The 22,939-nt window shown below is 56.0% G+C and overlaps 10 protein-coding genes across 10 annotated transcripts; all 10 read right to left on the bottom strand.

Annotated features, from left to right (window-relative positions):
• Positions 1-377: 377 nt before the first annotated feature.
• Positions 378-2,210, bottom strand: DQ04_01321090 (hypothetical protein; the record flags this gene model as incomplete). The annotated part of the gene is made up of 1 exon (XM_009310563.1): positions 378-2,210. The coding sequence occupies one exon, from the start codon at positions 2,208-2,210 to the stop codon at positions 378-380; it is 1,833 nt and encodes a 610-aa protein (XP_009308838.1).
• Positions 2,211-2,420: 210 nt separating this feature from the next.
• DQ04_01321080 (putative minichromosome maintenance (MCM) complex subunit) lies at positions 2,421-5,036 on the bottom strand (the record flags this gene model as incomplete). Its single annotated transcript, XM_009310562.1, has 1 exon — positions 2,421-5,036. One exon carries the CDS (start codon positions 5,034-5,036, stop codon positions 2,421-2,423), a length of 2,616 nt encoding a protein of 871 aa, XP_009308837.1.
• A 672-nt stretch (positions 5,037-5,708) lies between these two features.
• Positions 5,709-7,925, bottom strand: DQ04_01321070 (ubiqitin hydrolase; the record flags this gene model as incomplete). The annotated part of the gene is made up of 1 exon (XM_009310561.1): positions 5,709-7,925. The coding sequence occupies one exon, from the start codon at positions 7,923-7,925 to the stop codon at positions 5,709-5,711; it is 2,217 nt and encodes a 738-aa protein (XP_009308836.1).
• Positions 7,926-8,257: 332 nt separating this feature from the next.
• Positions 8,258-9,733, bottom strand: DQ04_01321060 (heat shock protein HslVU ATPase subunit; the record flags this gene model as incomplete). Its single annotated transcript, XM_009310560.1, has 1 exon — positions 8,258-9,733. The coding sequence occupies one exon, from the start codon at positions 9,731-9,733 to the stop codon at positions 8,258-8,260; it is 1,476 nt and encodes a 491-aa protein (XP_009308835.1).
• A 585-nt stretch (positions 9,734-10,318) lies between these two features.
• On the bottom strand, positions 10,319-12,670 carry DQ04_01321050 (polyphosphate synthetase Protein; the record flags this gene model as incomplete). Its single annotated transcript, XM_009310559.1, has 1 exon — positions 10,319-12,670. The coding sequence occupies one exon, from the start codon at positions 12,668-12,670 to the stop codon at positions 10,319-10,321; it is 2,352 nt and encodes a 783-aa protein (XP_009308834.1).
• A 495-nt stretch (positions 12,671-13,165) lies between these two features.
• On the bottom strand, positions 13,166-14,059 carry DQ04_01321040 (hypothetical protein; the record flags this gene model as incomplete). The annotated part of the gene is made up of 1 exon (XM_009310558.1): positions 13,166-14,059. One exon carries the CDS (start codon positions 14,057-14,059, stop codon positions 13,166-13,168), a length of 894 nt encoding a protein of 297 aa, XP_009308833.1.
• A 246-nt stretch (positions 14,060-14,305) lies between these two features.
• DQ04_01321030 (hypothetical protein) lies at positions 14,306-15,448 on the bottom strand (the record flags this gene model as incomplete). The annotated part of the gene is made up of 1 exon (XM_009310557.1): positions 14,306-15,448. One exon carries the CDS (start codon positions 15,446-15,448, stop codon positions 14,306-14,308), a length of 1,143 nt encoding a protein of 380 aa, XP_009308832.1.
• An 809-nt stretch (positions 15,449-16,257) lies between these two features.
• On the bottom strand, positions 16,258-17,820 carry DQ04_01321020 (zinc finger family protein; the record flags this gene model as incomplete). The annotated part of the gene is made up of 1 exon (XM_009310556.1): positions 16,258-17,820. One exon carries the CDS (start codon positions 17,818-17,820, stop codon positions 16,258-16,260), a length of 1,563 nt encoding a protein of 520 aa, XP_009308831.1.
• Positions 17,821-18,196: 376 nt separating this feature from the next.
• On the bottom strand, positions 18,197-20,947 carry DQ04_01321010 (kinesin; the record flags this gene model as incomplete). Its single annotated transcript, XM_009310555.1, has 1 exon — positions 18,197-20,947. The coding sequence occupies one exon, from the start codon at positions 20,945-20,947 to the stop codon at positions 18,197-18,199; it is 2,751 nt and encodes a 916-aa protein (XP_009308830.1).
• Positions 20,948-21,332: 385 nt separating this feature from the next.
• Positions 21,333-22,757, bottom strand: DQ04_01321000 (hypothetical protein; the record flags this gene model as incomplete). Its single annotated transcript, XM_009310554.1, has 1 exon — positions 21,333-22,757. One exon carries the CDS (start codon positions 22,755-22,757, stop codon positions 21,333-21,335), a length of 1,425 nt encoding a protein of 474 aa, XP_009308829.1.
• Between the last annotated feature and the right edge of the window lie 182 nt (positions 22,758-22,939).

The raw sequence follows: 22,939 nt of genomic DNA, 5'->3' as shown, positions 1-22,939 counted from the left end.
GTAGATATAAATAAATATTGATGAAGATATATATACGTATGTATGTATGTATGTATCGTCCTTCGTTTGCCCACGCTGCCGTTACCTAGCCCCGCCCTTGATGCCTCCGGTCTGCCCACTAAACAGCACACCTCGCTGTGCGCAGAGCGAGGAGCAAACGGAACGAAGAAGTGAAAGCAGACAAGAGGAGAGACACACAAACAACAACAACAAGAACGACATATGATGCGTCAAGTGAAAATTATGCAGAAACATGGAGCACTTTTTTCTTACTGGTCTCACCTTTGCATCCTCCCTCCCCAAAAAGCGGCCCCCACGTTTGATGATGTTCAGATTTGCCTTCCTACTTACCTCGCGTTTCCCACTCCTCAGCCACGCTACAGTTTGTCCCAGATCATCGCATCATCGTCAGGCCCCACAGTGGCCAGCACACCCTCTATCTGCTGCATGTACTTGTCGTGAAGACACAGAACGCCACCCTCACCCTCTTCTGTATCCTCCACCCCACCGGCGAACACACTCTCGAGCGTAAAGGCGTCTGTGGAGGTGACGAAGGGGCTAAGCAGCTCCAAGTGGTCCACGCCGTGCGGCAGAAAGGCGTGTGGGTGGAAGCGCGACGACAGCTGCATCTCAATTTCCTCCGAGAGCGGCACCCACGGCGGCGCGCGCTCCCTTAGCACAGAGCTCTCAACACTGGTGCCAACCACCGACCCGTTGCCATCATTGTCATCGGGGCCATACGCAACAGGGACATCGGGCGCAGCCATGCTACAGTGTGCCACAGGCAGCTCGTAGAGCAGCTGGAAAATATACGACCACAAACCCTTGTAGAAAGGGTGGACAAAGGTGTTGTGGCTCCGCTGTGGCGATACCGTGGCAGACTCATCATGCAGCCTCGCAGAAACACTAGCAGACACACTGCTAATACTGAAGTTTTGTGCAGATGTGGTCTGTGGGGGTGGCGACATCGACGATGTGGCGGTGGTATTCACGCGGCTTCCGACGCCTACAAGGCCGCTCTGGTGCTCAATTGCCTCCTTCCGCAGCAGCTGTCCCACGAGCTGAAGCAAGGAGAGGCCCGTCGTGCGTAACGTCGAGCGTACACCACTCGAGACCCAAGGTGCCGCTGCCGCCGCTCCTGCGGCTGTGGTGGCTGTACTCATCGACTCCCTTGCGTTGCTGCTGCCACTGGCATCTGCCAAGGAGCCCCCACGGCACGACTTCTCCACCTCCCGCGAGAGCTTCTCTAGCTGATCCGTTTTGCTGCACACAAGAATGGTGCGGAGTGGCGAGATGCCGTCTTTCGGCATCTGCAACATTGGCAGTGACGTGCCTTCACTACCGACGTTGCTGCCCCTCTCTTCGCACGGCCCCTCACGCTGGCTCCATCGTCGCCGCTCGGCGCCCAGCGCCTGCTGCTGCGCGTGCCAGAAACGCTGCTGCTGCTCAATCATATGCATGCGGCGAACCTCGTCCTGCTTCGGCAGCTCCACCTGCAGCATCTGTGCGACATGGGCGTTCAAGTAGCCATACCACCGCCGCAGCTGACTCTGCAGTCGCCACGGCGTGCTGGCGTCAACAAGGACAAGTACCACACTCGTTTCCAACGCCTCCACCGTTGGGAGCGCCATAGCTAATGCACCAGGGGCATCGCAGCAAAAGAACTCCGTCATTACACGGCGCACGCCACCCCCAAGAACACCGGGACCGGCTCCGCCGTACATGCCACTGCTGCTCATGACGTCGTCCGTGAAGATGGCAAGTGTGCTGCGGTTCGCCGGGATGCGCTGCTGGACAAAAGCATGGGCGATGCCAGCGCCATGCGGAAAGTGCGCGAGGTTTGGTGTGGTGTGTGTCGTTGGCGACCGCAGTGAGATGGAGCTGTCAGCTGCTGCCGCTGTTGTTCCTGGTGCAGCCGTTGCAATGCCACTGCCCACCTCGGAGCCCTCCCTCCACGCCCGTGGAGAAAAGGTAGAGCCACCGGTGGTACTGTTGGCGGGATGCAATGATGATGATGGCGTGGAGGATGTTGGAAACTGTTGCGTTGCGGCAGTAAAGAGGCGACTAGTAAATGTGCGCTTTCCACTGAGCGCATCACCTACCACTACAACCCGCCGTGCGACGAGCTGCTGCTCAGTGGTATCCACCGAATTGATGCCAAGCACCTCCCACAGGCTCTTGCTACGCTGCTGTTGCCGTGGTGACTGCATCTCCAGCTTCCCTCGGCTACTGCAGAGACAGACAAAGGGAAGAAGCGACGTCTACACAACTCCGGCCCACCGCGTGGAGCCAAGGCGCAGCTCACCACACACAGTTCGCACCACAACTAACAATCCAAAACCAACCACACACACACACACACACAGAGATAGGGAGAGAGAGACACACACACACACACACACACACACGCAAGCACACATTCATGCGCCTTTATCCGCAAAGGTCACCGAGGTGGAGGTGAATGACTTGACATACTCGCCGCCAGTCATCAGCGCGAGCAGCTCCATGAACTGCGCCGTCGTGAGCGGTCGAATACCGCCGCCCAGCGACTCGTTCAGCGCCAGCCGCAACTCAGTGACCGTCGCACTCGTGCGCCCCGCCGCAAGGTATCGCTTGCCAATGACGTGCTCCAGCCGCAGCATACTTCCCTCCACCGTCTGCCGCGTCGGGTCGGGTGCGCTGAACATGTCAAGGTTAATGAGTCCCGTCTGCGGGTCCGTTGCGGCCTCCTTCAGCGCGGCGCTGATGAGCCACTTTGCCTCCTTCACGTCCTCGACGGCGACCTCCGCACTGAAGCGCATCTTGCTGCGCGCCTCCGCGAGTCGTATCATCGACTCAAGCTGCCGCAGTGTCGCTGACACCGTCCGGCTGCTGCCGCGCGCCCGTCGCATCTCCACATACGACTTTGCCAGCTGCTTGTGCGATGCCTCCGTCAGCCGCGGGTGTACTGTCTCGCGCGCCAGGGCAATGTACTGCGAGAGGATTCGTGTTGGCATGTAAGGCGCGTCATCAGTGCCCTCGAGAAAGACTTCTCCCTCGTGCTCCAGCACCACTGCTGCGCGGCCAGCTGGCAGACCACGTGGTCCCGTGTTGCCGCTACCGTTTACCGTATTCGTAACACCCACATCGTCATCATCATCGTCATCACCGGTGTTTTGTGTCGCAGCATCCGCAGAAGATGGACGGTTGCGCCCATCTTCAGACTCCATGAAAAGTGACAGCACATGCGACGCGAGGCGCCTGTCCTCCGTAGGGTCGTGATGGTCCAGCAGAAGGAAGATCAGGTCAAAGCGAGAGAGAAGCGTCGGTTCAATCTGCAGGTTCTCCACAACATTCAAGTTCACGTTCCATTGAGATTCCTTCGGATTCGCTGCTGCCAGAACAGAGGTACGGGCGTTAAGCTGCGCAATGATACCTGCCTTTGCGATGGAGAGTGTCTGCTGCTCCATCACCTCGTGTAGCACCGAACGAGTCGCCTCATTCATCTTGTCAAATTCGTCGATGCAGCAAATCCCCTTGTCAGAGAGCACCAGCGCACCGGGTTCAAGTACCAACTCCCCCGTCTCGTTGTTCTGCACAACAAAAGCGGTCAAACCCACGCTACTGCTGCCCTTGCCGGACGTATACACACCACGCGGGGCAATCTCATGCACCTGAGTCAGCAGCTGTGACTTCGCAACGCCTGGATCACCACAGAGAATCACGTTTATCTCCGCGCGGAAAGTACCAGACCTGAGTTCCTTGCGTGTCCCACCGAATAGCTGGGCAAGGATGCCACGCTTCACCTCCTCGTGTCCCCAAATGGTACGCGTGAAGCTATTGAGTAAAATGGTATAGATGTCTGGACGGCTCGCGATACGGCGGAACACGTCACGTCGTGACGCCTCTGCAGGATCCTCCGGGAGATCCTCATCACCCACAGCATGCTGCTTCTGCTGATCCTTCCACGAATTACGGCCTGCGCGGCGGTGCTCGATGTGCACAGCGTCAACGTGTGTAGCGAATATGCTGCGAATGATGCGTGTGTTGGCGTTGAGGCGGACGGGGGCGGCGCGGTAAATACCTGTCACAACAACGCGGTCACCAGGCACAACGGCATCCACCGTGTCACCGTACACAACGACAGAGATTGTGACTGGCGTGTCTCCATCCGTCAAGTGCTCCGGCGCCTCCTGCAGCCGCACCAACTGCTTGTCTTCGAAGAGGGAGAGATTATGGTTGATTTTGTACGAGTAGTGCTTGCCGCAGTGGTCGCACCTTGTCGGCTCGAAGATGCGCCCGCGATCGACGACGCTGCGGCGCACATGCTGACAGTACCAGCACTGAAAGAACGCCACGCGTATCTCCGGGATGATCTTGGACACGCGCACCACCATGCCCTGCAGCGCGATGAGCTGCTCAAGGTGTGCTGGCCCCATCCCGCGCAGTGTGACCCTTTCCGGCAGGTTGCGCGGCGCCACGCGCAGGATAAGGTCCTCCGCCACCGCCGCATCCGCCGCTGCGGCGAGACGTTGGCATACATCCTCCGCAACGTTTGCCATCATCTGCAGGCACTCCATGGGGTGGGCGATGGTCTGCTGGTACAGCCGCGGGCACGACTTGGCTAGCAGCTGCATGTCCAACTCCAGCACGCTGCGGTTCTGCAGGCGCAGGCGCAGTAGCTCTTGCAGGAAGCACTTCCTCGTACCGCCGCGGCGAGTGCCGAGGACACCACTCGCGCGGTCACCCATCTCCTGCTGTGGCCTGCTGTTGTTGTTGTCGGTGCTCACCTCATATGTTTCAAGGAACTGTTGGAATTCTTCCCGGAACGTCTCCACCGCAATGCCGGTGCCCCAAATATACGAGAGGTCTTCGCGACGCTCGAAAGGCGACGACATCGGCTGCTGTTGCTGTCGCTGTGGCGGCACCGGCGCCTCCACACCGAACAGCAATGGCGGTGGTGGTACTGTCGGTGGCTCCCGTGAGGGGCTTTGCGAGGCGGTAGGGCGCGTCGACGGCCGCAACGGTGTCAGCTCCACAAGCGAATCCCTGTCCATTGCCCCCCTCCCCCTCACTCTATTTCTTTCAATCCGCTCCTGTTCCTGCTGCTGCTTCTCTGTACTGTGTCTATTCCCCGCACAGGCAGAAACACACGAGAGAGAGAGAGGGGGGGGAAGAAAAGGGGAACTAAAAAAGACATAAACAGCCCCACCACACGTCCGAGAGGAACCCACACGTATCTGTTTCCGCGGCTCTCCCCTGGCAGAAGATGCGGCATGTCCACCACCGCCACCACCCACACAATTCCACAGTCATCGGCAAGATGTCAACAACGCCAGCAGCAGCAAACATACAACCACACAAGAGTGCACGCAGACACACCCAACACCACACACAAAGGAGGGCAAATGGAGTGAAAGATGCGCGAAAGCAAAGACGAACAAAAAAAAAATGCTGCTGGGGGGTGAATTAAACAAACTGAAACAACAAACAAAAAAAACAAAGGAAAAATGATCGGAACAAACTGGACGACCAAACACAAAAAAGTGACATCCCGCCCAGAGGCCCCAGACGCCCCCGAACCGCCACGCCGCCATCGCCACCCACGCACCACCGCCAACAACAAGAATACACCGCGTGGCTGTCTTACTGATGTCTATGAATAAAAAGAACCCTCGTTCCGTTTTCCGTTTCGCTTCTTCTTGCACGTCTTCGTGTTTATTTTTATCTTACAAAGACCTGAGCTGATCCTGCCGCAGTCTCGTATACTCCTCTTGTGTTACAGCGGTGTTACCGCCATACATGTCATAAAACGCCTCGTACTCGTGAGGCAGCAGCGGGACGTAGAACCATTCAACCGGCGGCCCGTGCACGTGGTCTGGTGTCCCCTCAGGGGAGGTGCGCTCCTGCCTCTGCCCGTGCTGCTGCTTCTGCCTTAATCGCGACTCACGACGCTTCCTCTCATCGGTGCAGTAGCAAAGGCGGTTGAGGATCGGCCCCGGCTCCTCCATGAATGCCAGTCGCTGCAGCCACGGCCGGGAAATGTAGACAGTCGTGCCGTTCTTCGCACACTCCTCGTCGTTTCTATGAGGGATTCTATATCTCCCCGCTTGTGAATCTTCCGGCGGCGGAATTGCTAGCAGCGACCGCGCCTTCTTGCGAAGACTCATAAAGGCATCCGATCGAGGCTCGACGGACTGTTTCTTGTACAACAAAAGGTACTCCTCCGAGTCCGCCACATCGCTCAGCTGGGCAGCAGATATTGTCTCGTCGTTGAGGAACATCCAAATGTCTTGCTGACCCGCCTTTTTTCGTGCAAAGGTGGTGTAGTGCCCGCCCCCGATAGAGCCGTGGTGGTTCACGACAGCTTCTAATGTGTAGGTGTGGATGGGGGGCGGCATCATGGCGTGCTGCCCCTCGCTGTAAGGGCTACAAGTCCTCTCAACGTATGCGGGAACCGCTGCTGTCGTTGACACCTTCACCACATTTGCACCGTCCGACTTAAACGATGACGGCGATGTTGGGACATCGGGTGTGACGACGCTTTCGTGAAGGTAATCGCCAAGCCGCAGCACTTCCGCGCCGCTGGTGTCTCCTGTGTCCCACGAGACTGGAAAGATTACGGGGTCTGTCTTCTTTGTGTTGAAGCACTGACCGTAATTAAACCGCTTCATCTGAAGCAGCAGGTAATCCGGCAGCAACAGCAACGACTCCCTCTTTGTGGCCTCTGAGGAGCAGTCGCAGGAAGAGCAGCGGTACTCGTTGCTCCCCTTTAACAAGACACGTTCAAAGTGAATGTCAAGGCACTCCTGCAGCGTGATGGGGTAATCCACGCAATTCGAGAAACCCGTCAGTACGTTGAAGATCCAATGTGCCGCGGCGCTAATCCACACAAACGGGTTCCACCATTGAAACTGCCCACTGCGCTTTTGGTGGAGCGAGCTCCCGTCGGTAGCCACGCGATGCACCTCGGGGTGGAGCCGGGCGTACCGCATCCGCTGCTTGTCTGATGGAATGTTAACAGCAAGGGACGAGAATTCTTCAACGATACGCGAGGTCTTGCCACATGCGTGGCACTGCACCTCAGACATCATATACCCAGTGAAACAATCCGTCACACTGTTGAAGTAGAGTTTCGGTGGGCAAAACGTGTTCTGGTACACCTCCTCCTTCCGTGCCTTTTCCTGGCGCTCGAGAAGTTCATTGTCTTTGTTTACTGTGTGCATAAGGTTCAGTACGTTGAAGTTCCACCAGCTCCCGGGATGCGACAGCGACAGAACGGAGGTCTGCTTGGAGGACGATGGGGAGAATTCGTTGCCCTCGTTCCCGGGGGCGTCGGCACCACATTGCGGCAGACTCTTTAGTGTAAAAGGCTTCTTCCCACCGACTCTCTTGGCCTGCTCCGAACAGTCAATACCCTCTTCTCCTGTTGTTACTACTGCCGCGTCCTCATTAAATGAGCGCAGGAGCGGCTCTAAATCAACCTCATGTCTACTCTCCTCCGCCAGGCTGGTGATGACGACATTTACCATCTCTGGACAGTCCTGCTGACCACGCCCCTCAAAGGCGGGGTGCACAGCCGCCAGGCATTCGAGTGCCCGCAGCGGTGAAAGGGCCTCACCTTGCTGCAGTGATGCGTACCCCATATCGTACATAAGTTTCGAAAAGGCTTGAAACAATTCCTGTGAGGCGTTCACCCCGGAGCGGCGCAGCCGCAATGTGCGGTTTCGGAAATTGGTGTGACGGAATGGGGAGTTGCACAGACTGTAGATGAACGGCGTGCAGTTGGCAAGTAGCTGCGCACCGGCGTTGAAGTAGCACGTGTTGCCCAGATTCGACAGCGGACACAGAGTGAATGGTATTCCCACTCCACGCGAAGATGTAGTGGTCTCATCCGTTGCGTCGTCGCGGCCCTCATACGCCACTGGCGTCACGTGCTCCGCCATGACAAAAAGGCTAAACGGTACACAATCCAATTACTCGTACATGTACACACCCACGCGCATGCAAAGTCACATTAAGTTGTAAGGTCAGAGGCAAAGAGGGGAATCAATTTGTAGCAGATGTACAGGTAGGCATTCGGGCTCCACAATATCTGTGACTTTTTTATGCGTTGCGAACCACAGTAAACTACAGAGGGATGAATAGAACATAAAAAGCAGAGATCTAGGTGCAACTCTCCACACTCGTGCGCATTCAATTGCACTTCTCTCCACACGCACATCTGCTTACACTCTCATTTTCCTTCTCGCCCCATTCTCTCTCCCGACACAGACTCTCAGAGCAGATACTTGGCAAGGTTGATGTTCTTCTGTAGTTCATCAGTGGCATTCTCCACTACTTTGGCGTCTATTATAACCTTCGTTCCTTCATACTTCTGGCAATCAAAGCTATATTCGTCCATCACGCGCTCAATAATAGTGTGCAACCGCCGCGCCCCAATGTTCTGTCCATTCGCGTTCACACGTGTCGTGACGCGCGCTAACTCATCGATAGCATCCTCTGTGAATTCTACATCCACATTCTCTGCCTTCATCAAGGCCTTCTGCTGGAGAAGAAGATTGAACTTGGGCTCACAGAGGATGCGTCGAATATCCTCCTCCTTCAACGCATGCAGCTCTACACGCACGGGAAGACGGCCCTGCAGCTCTGCAATCATGTCCGATGTTTTGGCTGTGTGGAAAGCGCCTGAGCAGATAAAGAGTATGTTGTCTGTGTTGATCTGGCTCCCGTCTTTCATGGTCACATTGGAGCCCTCAATGAGCGGCAGCAGGTCCTGCTGCACACCGGTGGAACTGACATCCGCGTTCGGGCTTGACGGCTCCGTCACCACCTTGTCAATCTCGTCAACGAAAACGACACCGTCCTGCTCTGCCAAGGTGCGGGCTAGCGCGTTGATCTGCGCCTCGTCCACGAGACGGTCCAGCGCTTCCTGCAGTGCCAGTGGGACCGCCTCCTCGACGCGTTTTGTCACGCGTGACTTCACTCGCCGCGGCTCAGAGCCGAAGACAAAGAGCGCACCGACCGACGTCATGTCGACGCCACCAGGACCGATGCTAGGCTTCGTGTTCATTGGCTGCTGGGTCACCTCAATCACCACAAGGTCGTCCTTATAGTCAGTCTTGTACCGCTCCTTGAACTCCTCAAACGTGACATCGCTCAACGGACCGCGCACGTCGTCATCATCACTGTTGCTGCTGCTGCTGCTGTTGCCGTAAGCACCTGTGGCGCGGCGGCGCAGGACCCAACCGTTGAACACAACGTCGAGTGCCATTGCCAGCGCCTCCTGCTCTCGCTCCAGCTCCAACCGGCGCTTCGCCTTTGTCTTGGCGTTGGTGTACAAATCCTCAATGATAGACTCAACGTCCTTCCCTTTGAAGCCCACCTCGGTGTACTTCGTTGCCTCCACCTTCACAAACGGCGCATCGGTGAGTTTCGCCATGCGCCGCGAGATCTCTGTCTTACCGACGCCAGTGGGCCCGACGAGGAGGATGTTCTTTGGCAGAATATCCTGCCGCAGACCCTCGTCCTTTATCTGGCGACGGCGCCAGCGGTTGCGGAGGGAGATAGCGACAGCCCGCTTCCCCTCCGCCTGCCCGACAACGTAGCTGTCCAAAATGGCGGCGATCCTCCGCGGTGACAAATCGTCCAGATGCGTCGATTGCGCCTTCGCCGCGGCGACCACATCGGGCGCCATCGAGGACGCAACAGTGGCCGTGCTGCTGCAGAGGCGGCACCAACTGAAGCGTAGCATTGAAGAGTGAAAGAAAACCCCCCCCCAAATACTCTCCTCTTCTTGTGATGGCTTCCTTCCGTAACAACTAAGAGCAACTCTTCCAGTGCGGGGGCGCCGCCTACCTATTTCCACGTGCTTGCTTTGTGCTGGAGCAACGCACGTGCACAGAGAGAAATAAGGACCGAAAGAAAGAAAACAAAATGCAGTGCATACATGTCCCTTCACGAGTTCATGAATTCGACACACAAAAAAAAATCACATCAGCAACAATGGCAGCAAAAAAAACAAAACAGGTGGAGGTCTCTTCTTAATCAAACGTGCAGCTGCAAGCCATCACCATACCCACCTAATGGAGAATGTATAGCACATGGCCGCATTTTCTTCTTTCCTTTTTCGTTTCTTTTTGTTTATACAATTGCTAGCCTTCACCGCGTTTCCCCTACACGAAAACAGAAGCATTTCGGAGATTCACATACAAGAAAAATAATCGCCTCGACACACACACACACACACAGACAGACAGACACACAGACAGACAGACAGAGAGAGAGAAAGAGAGATCCGGGGGAGGTGATATCTCACTCTAGATACCCTCCCCCGTCCTCAGAAGGCCTCACTAGCGGTAAGCATCGGGCCGTAGCGAACCATAACATGCGTTAGCGCTGTAATGCAGATCACAGCTACCAGAATAAGTGTCAGGGCAGTCGGCCCGCCCTTGTCGTCATATCGAATCTTCTTCCGTGCGTACACACGCCGCGCGCGTGCTTTGAACACGATGTACGCGTACGCCAAGATGAACAGGGCGACGACCACCATCGATGTACCCAAAATAACATGGAAGTTCGCTCTCCAAAACGATGGCAGCTGTACAATATTGTTCGGAAGGCTCATACTTTTGCCGAAACGAATCACCGCAAGGCCGGCAAGTCCTACCCGTGTCGCCTGTTCTGCCCACTTCACCATGTATCGCTCCGATGTGAGCAGCGTCTTTGGGTCGTACTTCTGCGGCACGCGAATTCGCTTACCTGTCTGCCACGGAATAAGACCCGAGAACACCTCCGCTGCCGCGTTTTTACCACCCGCAGGTGTGAAGCAGAGTGACTCCACGCCGTGCTCCGCATATGGGTAGAGGTGGAAGGCGGTGTAGGCGTTGTGCCGCCGATTCACGTCGTACTGAACAACAGGGATAAGCTCTTGCCGCCCAATGTTGCCCGATGACTGGGTTTCTACATCCATGGCGGCACCTCCCTTAAGAATGCCGTCCAACACCCTCTGGTAGATGCGTGTATAGTCGGTGCGGGGGAGGAAGCGTGCCTCGGATGCACCGACTGTTTGCGTCTGCGCGTGTCCGACGCCAAAGATGGCGCGGTCGGTAGTTCGCTCCCAGCAGCCGGAGGCGATGCCGACGGTGGGGTCCCACTGATTCTGCTCCGGCTTCGTGGAGGCACGAATGTCAATGTCGAGCTGGTGCATCCAGTACGGGACCATCTCAATAAAAGGTGTGTGACCGTACAGCGAGGCAATGCCGTGCGCGTATTTGCTAAACTTCGGGAGACTCTCCATGTAACGGCAGCTCATCAGCTCTTCAATCCAGGGTGCGATACGTTCATTTTCGGCACACTGGAGCTTTACTTCCACCACAGCGTACGGAAAGTGCGACACTGGGGAGTCAAGGCCGGTGTAACGCCAGTGATGACCTAGACCAAAATCTTCAGCCGACATGCGCAGATCTGTGTCGATGCTGATGCGTATAGATTGATCATTCCCCCGCTGGAATGCAGCACGACAACACTGCGTGCGAAGTACGGGCTTAAGGTCGTAGGCATGGATCTTCGTGAGGATCTCCGTTGAAAGTGACATAAATTTCTGCAACTCCGCCTCTGAGGCATTCTTCGTCCGCAATTTTTCCAACGCAGGCTTAAGGCTCAAGTCTCCATGCACATATCGGTCAACTTCCTTTTCCTTTAAGGCGAAACGCCGCTTATTGCTTCGCTCACCACTCCACGCCTCGTGGTGAACCTTAATCTCCATAAAGACAGCGTCATTGGGACCCAATTGATTCCAATCCGACTCAAACGGGTCACCGTACCAACGCATACGAATAAGTGTTGCCCCTTCCAAACGCTCAAGTCGCCTGTGGTAGAGGAGAAACTTGTCGTTGTCCAAGTAAACGCTGCTGACGGGCGAGCCGAGCGTGAAGGGGAGGTTTCGCTCCTTGCTGATCTTGTACGTATCCTTGAATGTGCTGAGCGGCAGGTGCGGAATGATCCGTGCAATCACAAAGGGCAAGTCCTGCATGTGCACCCAGTACTTCACTGACCGGCGATCAAAGACCTGCGAGCCAACAGTACCGGCTGGAATACCAGACCGCTTAACGCTCCGTGTATTTTCCGTCTCCAACACGCGATCGTACACCTTCGAAAGGAGGAAAAGGATCTCGTCAATGGAAAGCGCATAATAGTCATATTCCGTGTTGATATTATTCCAGCGATCCCCTGTGGGACCCAGGACTGCATAACGATACATACGACCAATAATGTGCTCAATAGTGTCCGTGTTCAAGTTACGACACTCGACAAAGCGGAGCAATTCGTGCATTACGGCGTCTGCCACCACACGCGCCTCACCAGGTGGCAGGTACTTTACGTTGCCACTGCCCAGCGTGTTGAGCACCATGCTGAGGTTGGTTGGCATGTCGTCTTCTGTGAGGTAGTCGGAGGCTGCCATGAGGGCTTCCGCAACCATCCGAAGCTCTTCCACCTTCTTTTTACACCAATTATACACTCGGCACTTTTGTTCCAGTAGCGAATCGTACAGCTCATCGGGCGTGGTCGGGTTTGCGATGTCCTCCTTCATCCGGTGAAGGATGTCCTTCGTGGCCTTGTAGTTGATGTACGCACCCTGCTCCCGGAAATCGGGGTACACCGCAGTTCGCCACGCCTTGCTGAACGGCATCTCCCTAATATGCGAAACCTACAAGCCGTTGCGCTCCACAGAATCAATATATAAGAAGGGACAATAAAGAAAATGAGAGGAGCAAAAAAAAAAAAAACATCATGTTCCTCCAAAAGCCTTCACTCATTGCCATTCTCCGTGCCTTGTGTACGAGAAAAAGACGGGAACAACCAAGTACACACGCACACAGTTGATGTTCTACATCGGATGTCTTTGTTCATGGATTCTGCACCTCTTTTCACTTCACCTCCAGCAATGTACATTACACCACACACCCTCTCCCACGATTTCGTGAGCGCGGTGTGGGGCGGAGTGAGCAACGGCAAGCGAAAAAAGAATTCAACTTTCTCAGACACACACATATATATATATATATATATATGTATATATATATTCGTTCTCTCGCAGATCAATAGGGAGTGTGAACAGCGGAATCCATCAAGCGAGAAACGGAAACACGTGAGACTCTCTCTCTTGGTTAGTCCTCCGTTGTGGCTACTCCACCGGCGGAGGGTCAAAATGCACAGGGGCGTGGTAGATGTGGCGATACGGGTCGTTGCCCACCGGGTGCCACGGCTTGTAGCCCTGCTCCTTTTGTCGTTCCTCGCGTATCCGCTTCTCCTTCATGTCGAACGGGTCCTCCTGGTACTCTGGCATCTTCGTGATGTCCTTTACAAGCGCACCCGCAGGGCGCCAAGGCTTGACATCCAGTGGCGGCCGCGGCAGCATCGGCTTCTTCGGCGGCAGTGGCCTACTAATGCCGTACACCGTGCTGAACCCATGCGTTCCTTCGTCAAAACAACCCCCTGTCTTCACAGCAGCCCGAAACGGGGGTTGTGCACGTGGAGTACTCATGTGCGTGGAGCCAGCATTGCCGATGGGATCAGCGATGTATTGCACTTCTCCCGCCTTGCCGATCGTCAGGCCCACGTAGCCGTAGGTGCCCTTTTTGCCAGGGTTGGTGTACAAGTTCTTCTTAGACCGCTCAATTTTATTGCCGTCGTCGGCCCCACTGGCCTTCTTTACGTGGATCAGCGGCAGCTCCGCCTCGTGTCTCGGTGGGTTGGTCTCACTGAAGGTGCCGTAGTATGTGCCCTTACCACTCGATTTGTGCGGACGACTCGGCGGCTTGAACGGGACAGGCGCGACGCCGCCGCCCTTTTGTGTGTCCACCGTCTGCCGAAAGGTGCCACCTGGAGAGACAGCGACGTACTCATCACCGACTGCAAGGGAAAGAAACGGCTTCTGAAACACTGCATCCGTTATATGCGGAGAGCGCTTCATTGGCACCACGAAGCTCTTCACACCATCTTTTACCGCTACAGACGGCTTTGTGGGCTGCTTTTCGTATTCATCACCAATAGAGAGATACACCGGTGGGCTGAACATGAGTGCTGCCTTTTTTGGCTTGCTTACCTTCCTTTTTCCACTGGAATCGAGCTTGAAAGATACACAGAGACATCCACACGAGAGAAAAGGGAACACAATAATAATAATAATAATAATAATAAACGAAAAGCGCGTCAGTATGCTCATCACAAAAACTATGAAAAACAATAACGGAAACAGCAGAAGAAGTGTCATCAAGGCGATGTACAAACGAATGTTTTCGCCCTCAATTGTATCTCCAGGCTGCTACGGGGGCGCACGAATAGTGAAGTGTTTCCACTGCTTGTTTATTTTACTTGTGACACACTCACGCTGCGAGAAGTGCACTGTAAGTCCCCCTTCACCGGATGACTTCTCCACCACAACTACCGTCTGAGTACGTGTGCCATACGACTGGCCTGTCGAAAATATATTTCGCTGAAAGAAGTTCACCTGCTCCTCATAACCATCCGTAGGGAAATGCACTGGCGAACGCAGCCCAGCACCGTAGAGCTGCGCGAGTTCCGATTCTCCATCATATCCATGGTACGGCATCGGGGCGTCTAGCACCTGCCGGTACTCACATAGTTTCTCCGCCGGTGCCTTGCCTGCCTGAAGCTCTTGCAGCAAATCAAATTTTGGCTCGGCACAGAGACAAGAAGAGGCAAAGGATGTCGCTACAGAATCTGCTTCATAAGGTGACCCATCAGCAAGCATGAATTCGGTCAACGCAGCCTTGAATCGCTCCCGCAACAGCGCCGACTTGGGCTCCATCCAGTTGTCAATGTAGCTATTCTGCAGACAATGTATGACATCATGGTCGGTGGGGTATTGGTGCTCCGCGCCGTAGCGATTTGTTGTGTACATTAGCTGCAACTGCTTCGGGTGGAACAAGCTCTTTGCGGTAAGCAAATTGTAACCGTCATAGTACGGCGGTGCAAGGGATGCTGAAAGCTGCGCCGTTCCGTATGATGATGATGCGGCGCCACTACCGGGCAGCCTTCCCTCTGTCAAGAAATCACGGACGATGTTCCCACGGGAAAGGTCGGGGACAAACTCCAGCCTCACGTTTGTCCCGCCATCAGCCGCTGGCGTGGTGTGCACCCTCATCCGCCGCACCACCTCTGTGAGCGGCATTGCCCCACGCCATTCCGGTGGCGTGACGCCCGCCGCCGGCCGAAGCGGGGCCGTTGGGCAGCGCGCACTGTTCGTCACAACCGCGAAACGTCCGCTCGCCACGTGAAGCCCCAGCCACGAGCCACCCGCCACACCGTCGGCTGCCCACAAGAGCCCCGTTCTGGCGTCTACAGCAACTGGGTGTGTTGCGCGACTGAGCAGCTCGTCGCGGTTGCTGATGAGCACGAGCGGAAACCGCTCTGACAGTTGCGTCACGAAGGCCAGGATACACATGCTGCCTGTGGGACTACGTGGTTTGTCTGCCAACCTCCCCCCCCCCTGCTCCTCTCTCCCTCACCCACTGGGGCCGAAAAGACTGAGGTGGCGGAGGAAGCTGACCAAGAAGATCATTGAGGACGAGAGCACCACTCATGCCAATAACACCAAAAAAAGGAATCACCAGAAGCAACACGCGTGCAGGCAAAGGATACGGAAAACCTAACCGAACCAAAAAGGGGATTGTCTGTGCTTAACCGGAACGTTAGGCTGAGTGTCTGTGTATTTTCTTTGTTACCCATCAGGTGGTGTTTTTTTGAGCTCTAGGAGCTTCGGTATCACCGGCTTGCCTTTCCCCAACCCATACTTCTCCTGCAGGTAAGAGTATGTGTAGCTATATTCGGGATTGCAATAAATAAAGTAAAAAAGGAAACCAATCACCGCCGTGGCACGAAATATGGCGTGCTGCAGGAACCTCTGCTCACCCACACTTCGCGGACGGTACGGCGAAAGAAGGTACGACAAGCTTGTGCGACGCACCGCTTCCTCTTTACCAGAAAAATGGCCACTCATTTATGTTAGGCGAAACTTTTTTGTTTCCCTCGACCCCAGGTGCACTGAGAGAAGTGAGAGAAGCGGCAAAGGCAGTTATAGACCCCTCTCAGACATCCCAAGAAAGATAACATGTGAGGCAGCACTAGAACACGACCCAAGCATCAGCATATAGCCCCATTGCATTCATGTATCTTTTCCGTTCTTCAAAAAAAGCAAGACTGATTGTTGGTTGTGGATGCGGGGTGAGGGAAATAGACGTCTCCCTTCCAAACTTACTCTTTTCGCTTTTCTTGGTAGCACACATGACTGTAGTTATTCGCGTGTTGCATCTTGTGGAACTGAGTGCGGCAGTTTATGCCATACCAGCAGTTCGGTCGGTTCCTGACAGTCTCGGGAAGTTCACTACTAGGCACCGCCCGCCGGTAGTGGAACAGTAGCGATGCGAAGACCGTTTGCATACAATTTTCGCACAATGCAGAGTCTACTGTTAGTTGTCCACTAACACAGGTTATGTCTGGAATCCACTCTCCCGATTCTAGTTTTTCCATGCACTCTTTCCACACCGCCTCAACTTGAATGCCCCTAGCAGTTAGATAGTTGGAAAGGATGCTCTGCTCCACACTATTGCCACCAAACGTTTTTTCAGGCAACGAGGAGGGTGCATGGTAGCGACGCAAGTGTATAAGGCCGCAATCGTTGCTAGAGTGACAACCCCCCTCTTCTTCATAGTACAAGTTACAGTACGGGACGCTGCAGAGCTGGCAGCGTTGCGGCCGAGGGCACAGTGGCCGCTGCGGAAAGAGGCGGCGACACTGCGAACACACCTGATGCAGGCCACCGTCAGGGCAGCGGTAGCTGTCGACGGCGGAAGCAGTCTCGCAGTGTCTGCACGGGCCGGTGGGCCGCGGGTGGCCGTACGCGCTCCTGTTGTACTGTGGAGGTGCATGCACGCCCTCCTCATCGGACAGCGCGAAACTGTTGTTACTTCCACCGCTGGATTCCTCGTCGATGTAATCATCATTACGGAACCGCTTTCGCAGCTTCCTGCCGGTAGGCGGAATGCTGTCAGCTGCCGCACACTCGGCCTGCTCCTCGGCGGTGCGGCCCAAGTGCGGCTTCGCCTTGAGCAGCTGTTCCACACAGCTTTGTATTTTGTGCGTGGGGCGCACCTCTGTTACCTCGGCACGGCACTCAAAGCACGTCGTGTTTCCATCCGCCAGCCATTTGCTGATACAGGCGGCGCAAAACACGTGCATGCACGGAAGCATGCTGCACGGGCGAAGGTAGAGAGACTTGCATACTGAGCAGGTAAGCTCCTCTTCCATATTGCCGACAGATGTCGCACTGCTGACTCGCTGAAACATATACTCAGCGGCTGCGGCTCCCACTGTGTCTGCCTCCCCCGGCTTCGTGAGGAAGACATGATCACCGGACTCCAACTCGACTTCCACACCCTTTTCGAGTCGCTTTCCATTGACGTACGTGCCGTTGGTCGAGAGGTCACGTATCGTCACCTGTCGCGTGACAGGATCGACGCGCAGCTCGCAGTGGCGCCCCGACACCCGCGCCACGTCAACGCGGCACTCCACCACGAGTTCCCTCGAGCGCCCCAAAGTGATGCAGCCACTGTCGCGGCAAATATCGACCACTAAGAGGTGCTCAGCAGCAGCGTCGGCGTGCAGCGGGACGAGACGTGCCACCAGCGGGCCGTTCACTGACGGTGCCAGCAACTCAAACGCGTCCTCAACGGAGTCGGCAATGAGGGACTCGTGAGGCGTGGCGGCGTCCCACGCCGCGATGCGATCAATGAGATTGTGCTGCGCGGGGCTTGACATGCAATCTTATCTTTCCCTTCCTGAATGTGTCAGTCGCTTTTGTTATTTATTAGTGGCAGTGTTGGTTGTGGTTGTGGGGGAAGCGATGTGTAGAGGGAGGTGCAACACTGCAGCACGCACACAAGTCAGCTGCGGTGTCTCGCCCATGTTCACTCTCCATTCAGGCTCATAACAAACAGCAGAGGTGTATAACGTCGCTGAAGGGTGGATCAGTACAAACCGCACACCTATACGGACAAAAAAAAAAAACAAGTTCAGGAAAAAACACCAACTGGGATGACGCCGCGGGAGAACGAGTAAAACCACTAAGAGCCAAACAGAGCGAGAAAAAAAAACACAGAGACACTGGTTTAGTATTAACTGCACACGCACAACCTCAAACATGTCGCTTGGTCGCCCCGGTAGTGCTGCTTCCGCCGCTGTCTAATTCTCGACGCAGCAACTCAAGGGCCCTGCCATTTCCCCCTACAGAGGTCACTGTCCCCTTTTGCAGGCGACGTGCCCGGCGCAGATGATATTTGCGCGCCTCCTGCAGGCTGTCAATGGTGTCGTCCAACTCTGCCAGCTGCTTCTTCGCCCGCGCAAAGATTGGCTCAAGAGTCTCCAGCCGAGTCAATTTTTCTTCAACACTCACCTTTTCCCTTACACACTGCGACCGGCGCGCCTCATCGAGTCCCTCCGACTGCAACTCCTGCTCAAGGCGCCGAAGTCGCATAGAAAACCCTTTTTTTGCCTTCTTCCATCTTGGCATCCCCCCTGTGCACCCCTGTGTATCGGTCAACGTCTTTTTCAGCTCACCCTGATATGCCGTGAGCCCGTCGAGCTCCTTTTCCAAGCTGGCAAGTGCCAATAACTCTACATCGATCTCCTCTTGTGCATCCGCCTGCCGCGTGATCGACTGCTCCGCCGGAGGCTGTGGGGGATGCGCCGCCGGATGGCGGCGGCTAGCGTTGCCGCTCTTAACGCGCGCAATTTCCCGTTCCTTCTTTTGGAGCTGCACATGCAAGCGTGCCACCTGCGCTTCAGTCTCGCGCATTTGTTTTTGGAGATGACTCATCTCCTGCAAATGTGAGGCCGCCATCTTCTGAACACGCTTCTGGCCCTCCCGTACGACGTAGTGCTGTCGGTTAAGTTCCTCGCTCAATTCCAACACCTGGGCCTGCAAGTGCTTGATCACCTCTGCGTTTGCCCCACTCGCGGTGACGAGCGAGGCCGCCTCCTGGACTTTCCTTCGGTACTCAGCGGCCGCCTCCTCTGCTTTGCGCAGCCGCTGCTGGTAGTGCGCCTGTAGTTTGCGCCGCTCCTCCTCCTTGTTCTGCCGCGCCATTTCCGTCGCCTCCAACTTGACCTCGGCGCACGCCAACTCTTCTTCAAGGCGCCGCTTCACCTCAAGCATCTCCGCCTGCTGCTGCTTGGAATGCTCCAACGCCCGCGCAGCCTCCTCGTTCTGCTGTACTAGTTGCCGGATCAGGCCCTCCTTCGACTCAATCTCGCGGGAGATTTTCTCCCGCAGCGAAGCATCATCAGCAACCCCCCCACTTTCACCACAAGCGCCAGCGCCAGTACCACTACTACTACTCCCACTTTCCACTTTCTGTGCGGCTTCGTCGAGTTGTGCCAAACGCACCGCGTCAGCCTCGCTTTGCCTCTTTTGTGCACACAATTCGTCGCGCTCCGCCTCGAGTTGAAGCAGTAGCGACTGCTTCGCCGAGGCCTCATCTTGTTCCTCCTCAGTAACTACCTCGACCAACGGCTTCGCAGCATTTGCTCCTTCCATCTCGGTGCTACCTTGTTGCTTGGCTTCAAGGGCCAATAGACGCTGCTCGAGTTGCTTGCGCTTTTCCTCCACCACCATCGCAGTGTACTCAGCATTAAAGAGGTCTTCTTGAAGTCGACGCGTTAAGTTACGCTCGCTTGCGAGTTGCATCTCCAATTCCTCCCAGGTCGAACTTCTGCTTGTGGGAAACTTGAACGTGGAGAGGGTTTGCTGCACTTGTAGCTGCCGCTGTGCGTCCTCAAGCTGCTGCCGGAGACAAAGGATCGTGTTTTCCGCATCCTCTGTTGTTGAATACCTTGCAGCCACTTGAAATGGAGTGGTTCGGATTGACTTGGCACGATCAGCATACTTGAGTGTGTTCAGTGTCTCTTCAAACGACAACGCATCTGGCGAGACGCAGGCGATCATTGTTGTTTTGGAGTTGCCACTTAGCATTGGCTGCAGCAGGCGTGTCAGTTTCGACGTGCGGTACGGAACATGTGCCTTCCGCTCACAGAGGGCCACAATTACGTTACCAAGCGAGAGGAGGCCACTGTTGATGCTGATGCCTTCTCGCATCCGCGATGCCACTCCAGCACCCTTTAGATTGGAGGTGCTGCTTCTGCCGCTGCCCAGCGTCACATGCCGCTCGTCATCCACGTCGTCGATGTTCCCTGTTGTGAAGCGGTGGCCGTGGGTCTTCTTGATACGCTCGCTCCCCGCTAGATCCACCAGGCCGAAGCGCGACACCGTCCCATTGTGCGTGAGTGTCATCGTGAGGAGGCAGTGGGAGCGGGAGCTCGTCTCGTTAATCAGCGTTGAGGCGGTGTGCCGGTTGGCGGTCGACTTCTTGATCCACGCGAGCAGCTCATCCTCACCGTCAACGACGATCTCCGAGAGGCCCTGAATGTACACCCCACACCGCGCGTCCTCACGCAGCGGCAGCGACTGCGACGCAGAGGGGGTCGCTGTACCGATGAGGTCGCTGATGTTCTCGTTATACACCTCCACGGCGGAGAAGCGGAGCTCCGGCCTCGCGCCCTCTTCGGCGGAGGGGCTCGCCCGCAGTGCGGCGTACACACGACGCGCGACGTCCGCCGAGAGGCGCGACATAGTGTATGTCTTCCCCGCGCCTGTCTGCCCGTACGCGATGGTGGAGGCGGTGTAGCCGTTCACGTACGCCTCCACGAGCGGCGCCGCAACGGATTCATTCACTCTAGCCGATGTCGCGTCCATGTCAAAGACCTCGTCAAAGGCAAATTGACGCTCGTCGCCGACCATAATTTGTGTGTCGTTCACCGTCACGCATTGATGCAGCCCCTCTGCGGACAAGAACGGGCGCACACGCACCACGACGCGGATATTTTCCATGAGCCGTGTGTCGGTGTGCGCGCCGAGAGTCTGGAATGCTGCAGTTCAGATCAGATCGCGCTACGAGAGTTTTGAGCGCCGCAATACCAGGAAACAAAAAAGACACAGAGCGGAGTGCTTCGGCGACATGCACAGACAGCAAGAGGGACGCACAGAGCGGTGAGACGGGACACGATTCAGGACGGAGGATGGGGAACGGTGAGGAGCCACCACCCAGTAAGAAATGAATACAATAACAACCAAGGAAGGGGAGAGGGAGAGAGAGATAAAGAAAAAAAAGGGGGGGAGAGGGCATATGCGTGTACGAGTGCAGCACCTAAAGATTCTTTTTTTTCTCTTTTCTCCATCTCCTTTTTCCTCTTTTTCTTCCTTTTCTAAAGAAACGTCAGCGCCGCCGCGCAGACTCCACAATCGCACGGTGGTGATTAATGATAAAATCCACGGGGCTTGGCTTGACGCTCTGCACCATCGCACCGACACCGCTGTGCTGCGGCGTCAGCGACGAGGAGCGCGGTGGCACTGAGCTGACACACGACGGGGCCTGATACACAACAAACTGCGTCGATTCCACATCCGAAGAGGATGCCTCACGGCTGAGGGGTGAGGAAAGCGAACGGGAGCCGTCCCAATACTGCCGCTCTTTCTCTTCTTGTTGTTGCCACCGCTGGTGTGGAGAAGAGGAGCTCAGCGCCTTGCCAAGCGCATTGCGGTTTTCCACCCGCTTCTTCGGCCGCCACCACTCCTCCGCCTCGTGCTTGCGCCGGCGCGACTTCTCCTGTCGGAGGACGTGCGCCTCGTAGCCGGAGACCGGCGCCGCGTCTTGTACGGGCAGCGGGAACAGCGGGTCGACAGTGGGGTGAAAGGAGCACTCAGACAGCTGCGTGCGCTCGAGCTCCTGCTTGACTTGGCGCAGCCGACGCTCGCGTTGCTGCCGCCACCGCTCGTTACGCTCCGACACCGACAGCCCGCGTTCAATGTGGCGCTCTGGAGAGCGCCCCACTCTGGGCCGAAACGTGCATTCCGTCATCTCCTTTGTGGCCTCCAACTCACGCCGCCGTTGTATCTCTGTTTCCATGCGCTTTTGTGAGCGACGCCAGAGGAGTTCCCTCGCCTCCGCGGCCGTCCGCGCATACCCGTCCTCCTGCAACAGCTGCAACTGGCGCCGCCACATCCTCTCTGACACTGTATTGATGCGTGGCTGGAATGTACACCCCTCCTCCTCATTATTTTCCTTCGCTCCACGAGACTGGGGCTTCTCCTTGCCATTCTGGGTCGCCACGCCACCAATGTAATGAAGCCGCCCCGCCGGGCTCTGTTGCAACTCTGTCTCTTCAGCCCGCTTGCGCTCCATAATAATGCGAGATGTCTCGCTAATGCGGGGGATGCCTGTCAGTTCACCTTCCGCCTCGCTGATGAGTTGTTTTCGCCGCATTTCGCTGGACTTGGATACCTTGTTACGGTACAAGCGTTCGTGGACCAATACATTGGGGTCAGTATAGAAGTTTTTGGATATCTCCGTCGATGCTGGGGCTACGCGTGGCGCAAACGAGCACGACTCGCCCTGCTCTGCTCGTCTTCTGCACGAGCCCTCGACCAGCAAACGATCCACAACGTTTCCCGGTCGTCGCAGCCGCTTTGCGTACTCCGTGATGTGAGGCTTAAACATCTGCTGTTGTTGTTGCTGCTGGTGGCGGTCTGGCAACTGCGAGCTGCGGCAAGACACGGAGGATCCACTGAAACTACTGTTCAATCCAGCACTCTGCTCCGCCAGCAAATACATGCGTTCGCGCCTTGCCTCCTCCTTCGCCATAAAATACTCCTCGATGCTCTGACCACGGTGCCGCTCGGTGATAACCTTCTCCTGCGCAAATGATGTGATGCGTGGGGTGGGACGCAGTGCTGCCAGGTCGCGGCGCAGCGACTCCTCGCGCAGGCGCGCGACCTTCGCCTCCCGCTCCTGCAACCATCTCTGCGATACTTCTACCGGGTCGC

This window comes from Trypanosoma grayi (genome assembly GCF_000691245.1).
Source record: "Trypanosoma grayi strain ANR4 Tgr_132_V1, whole genome shotgun sequence".
Classification (NCBI taxonomy): Eukaryota; Euglenozoa; class Kinetoplastea; order Trypanosomatida; family Trypanosomatidae; genus Trypanosoma; species Trypanosoma grayi.
Note: the sequence above shows the minus strand (reverse complement) of the source record. Positions and strands in the feature narration are given on the sequence as shown.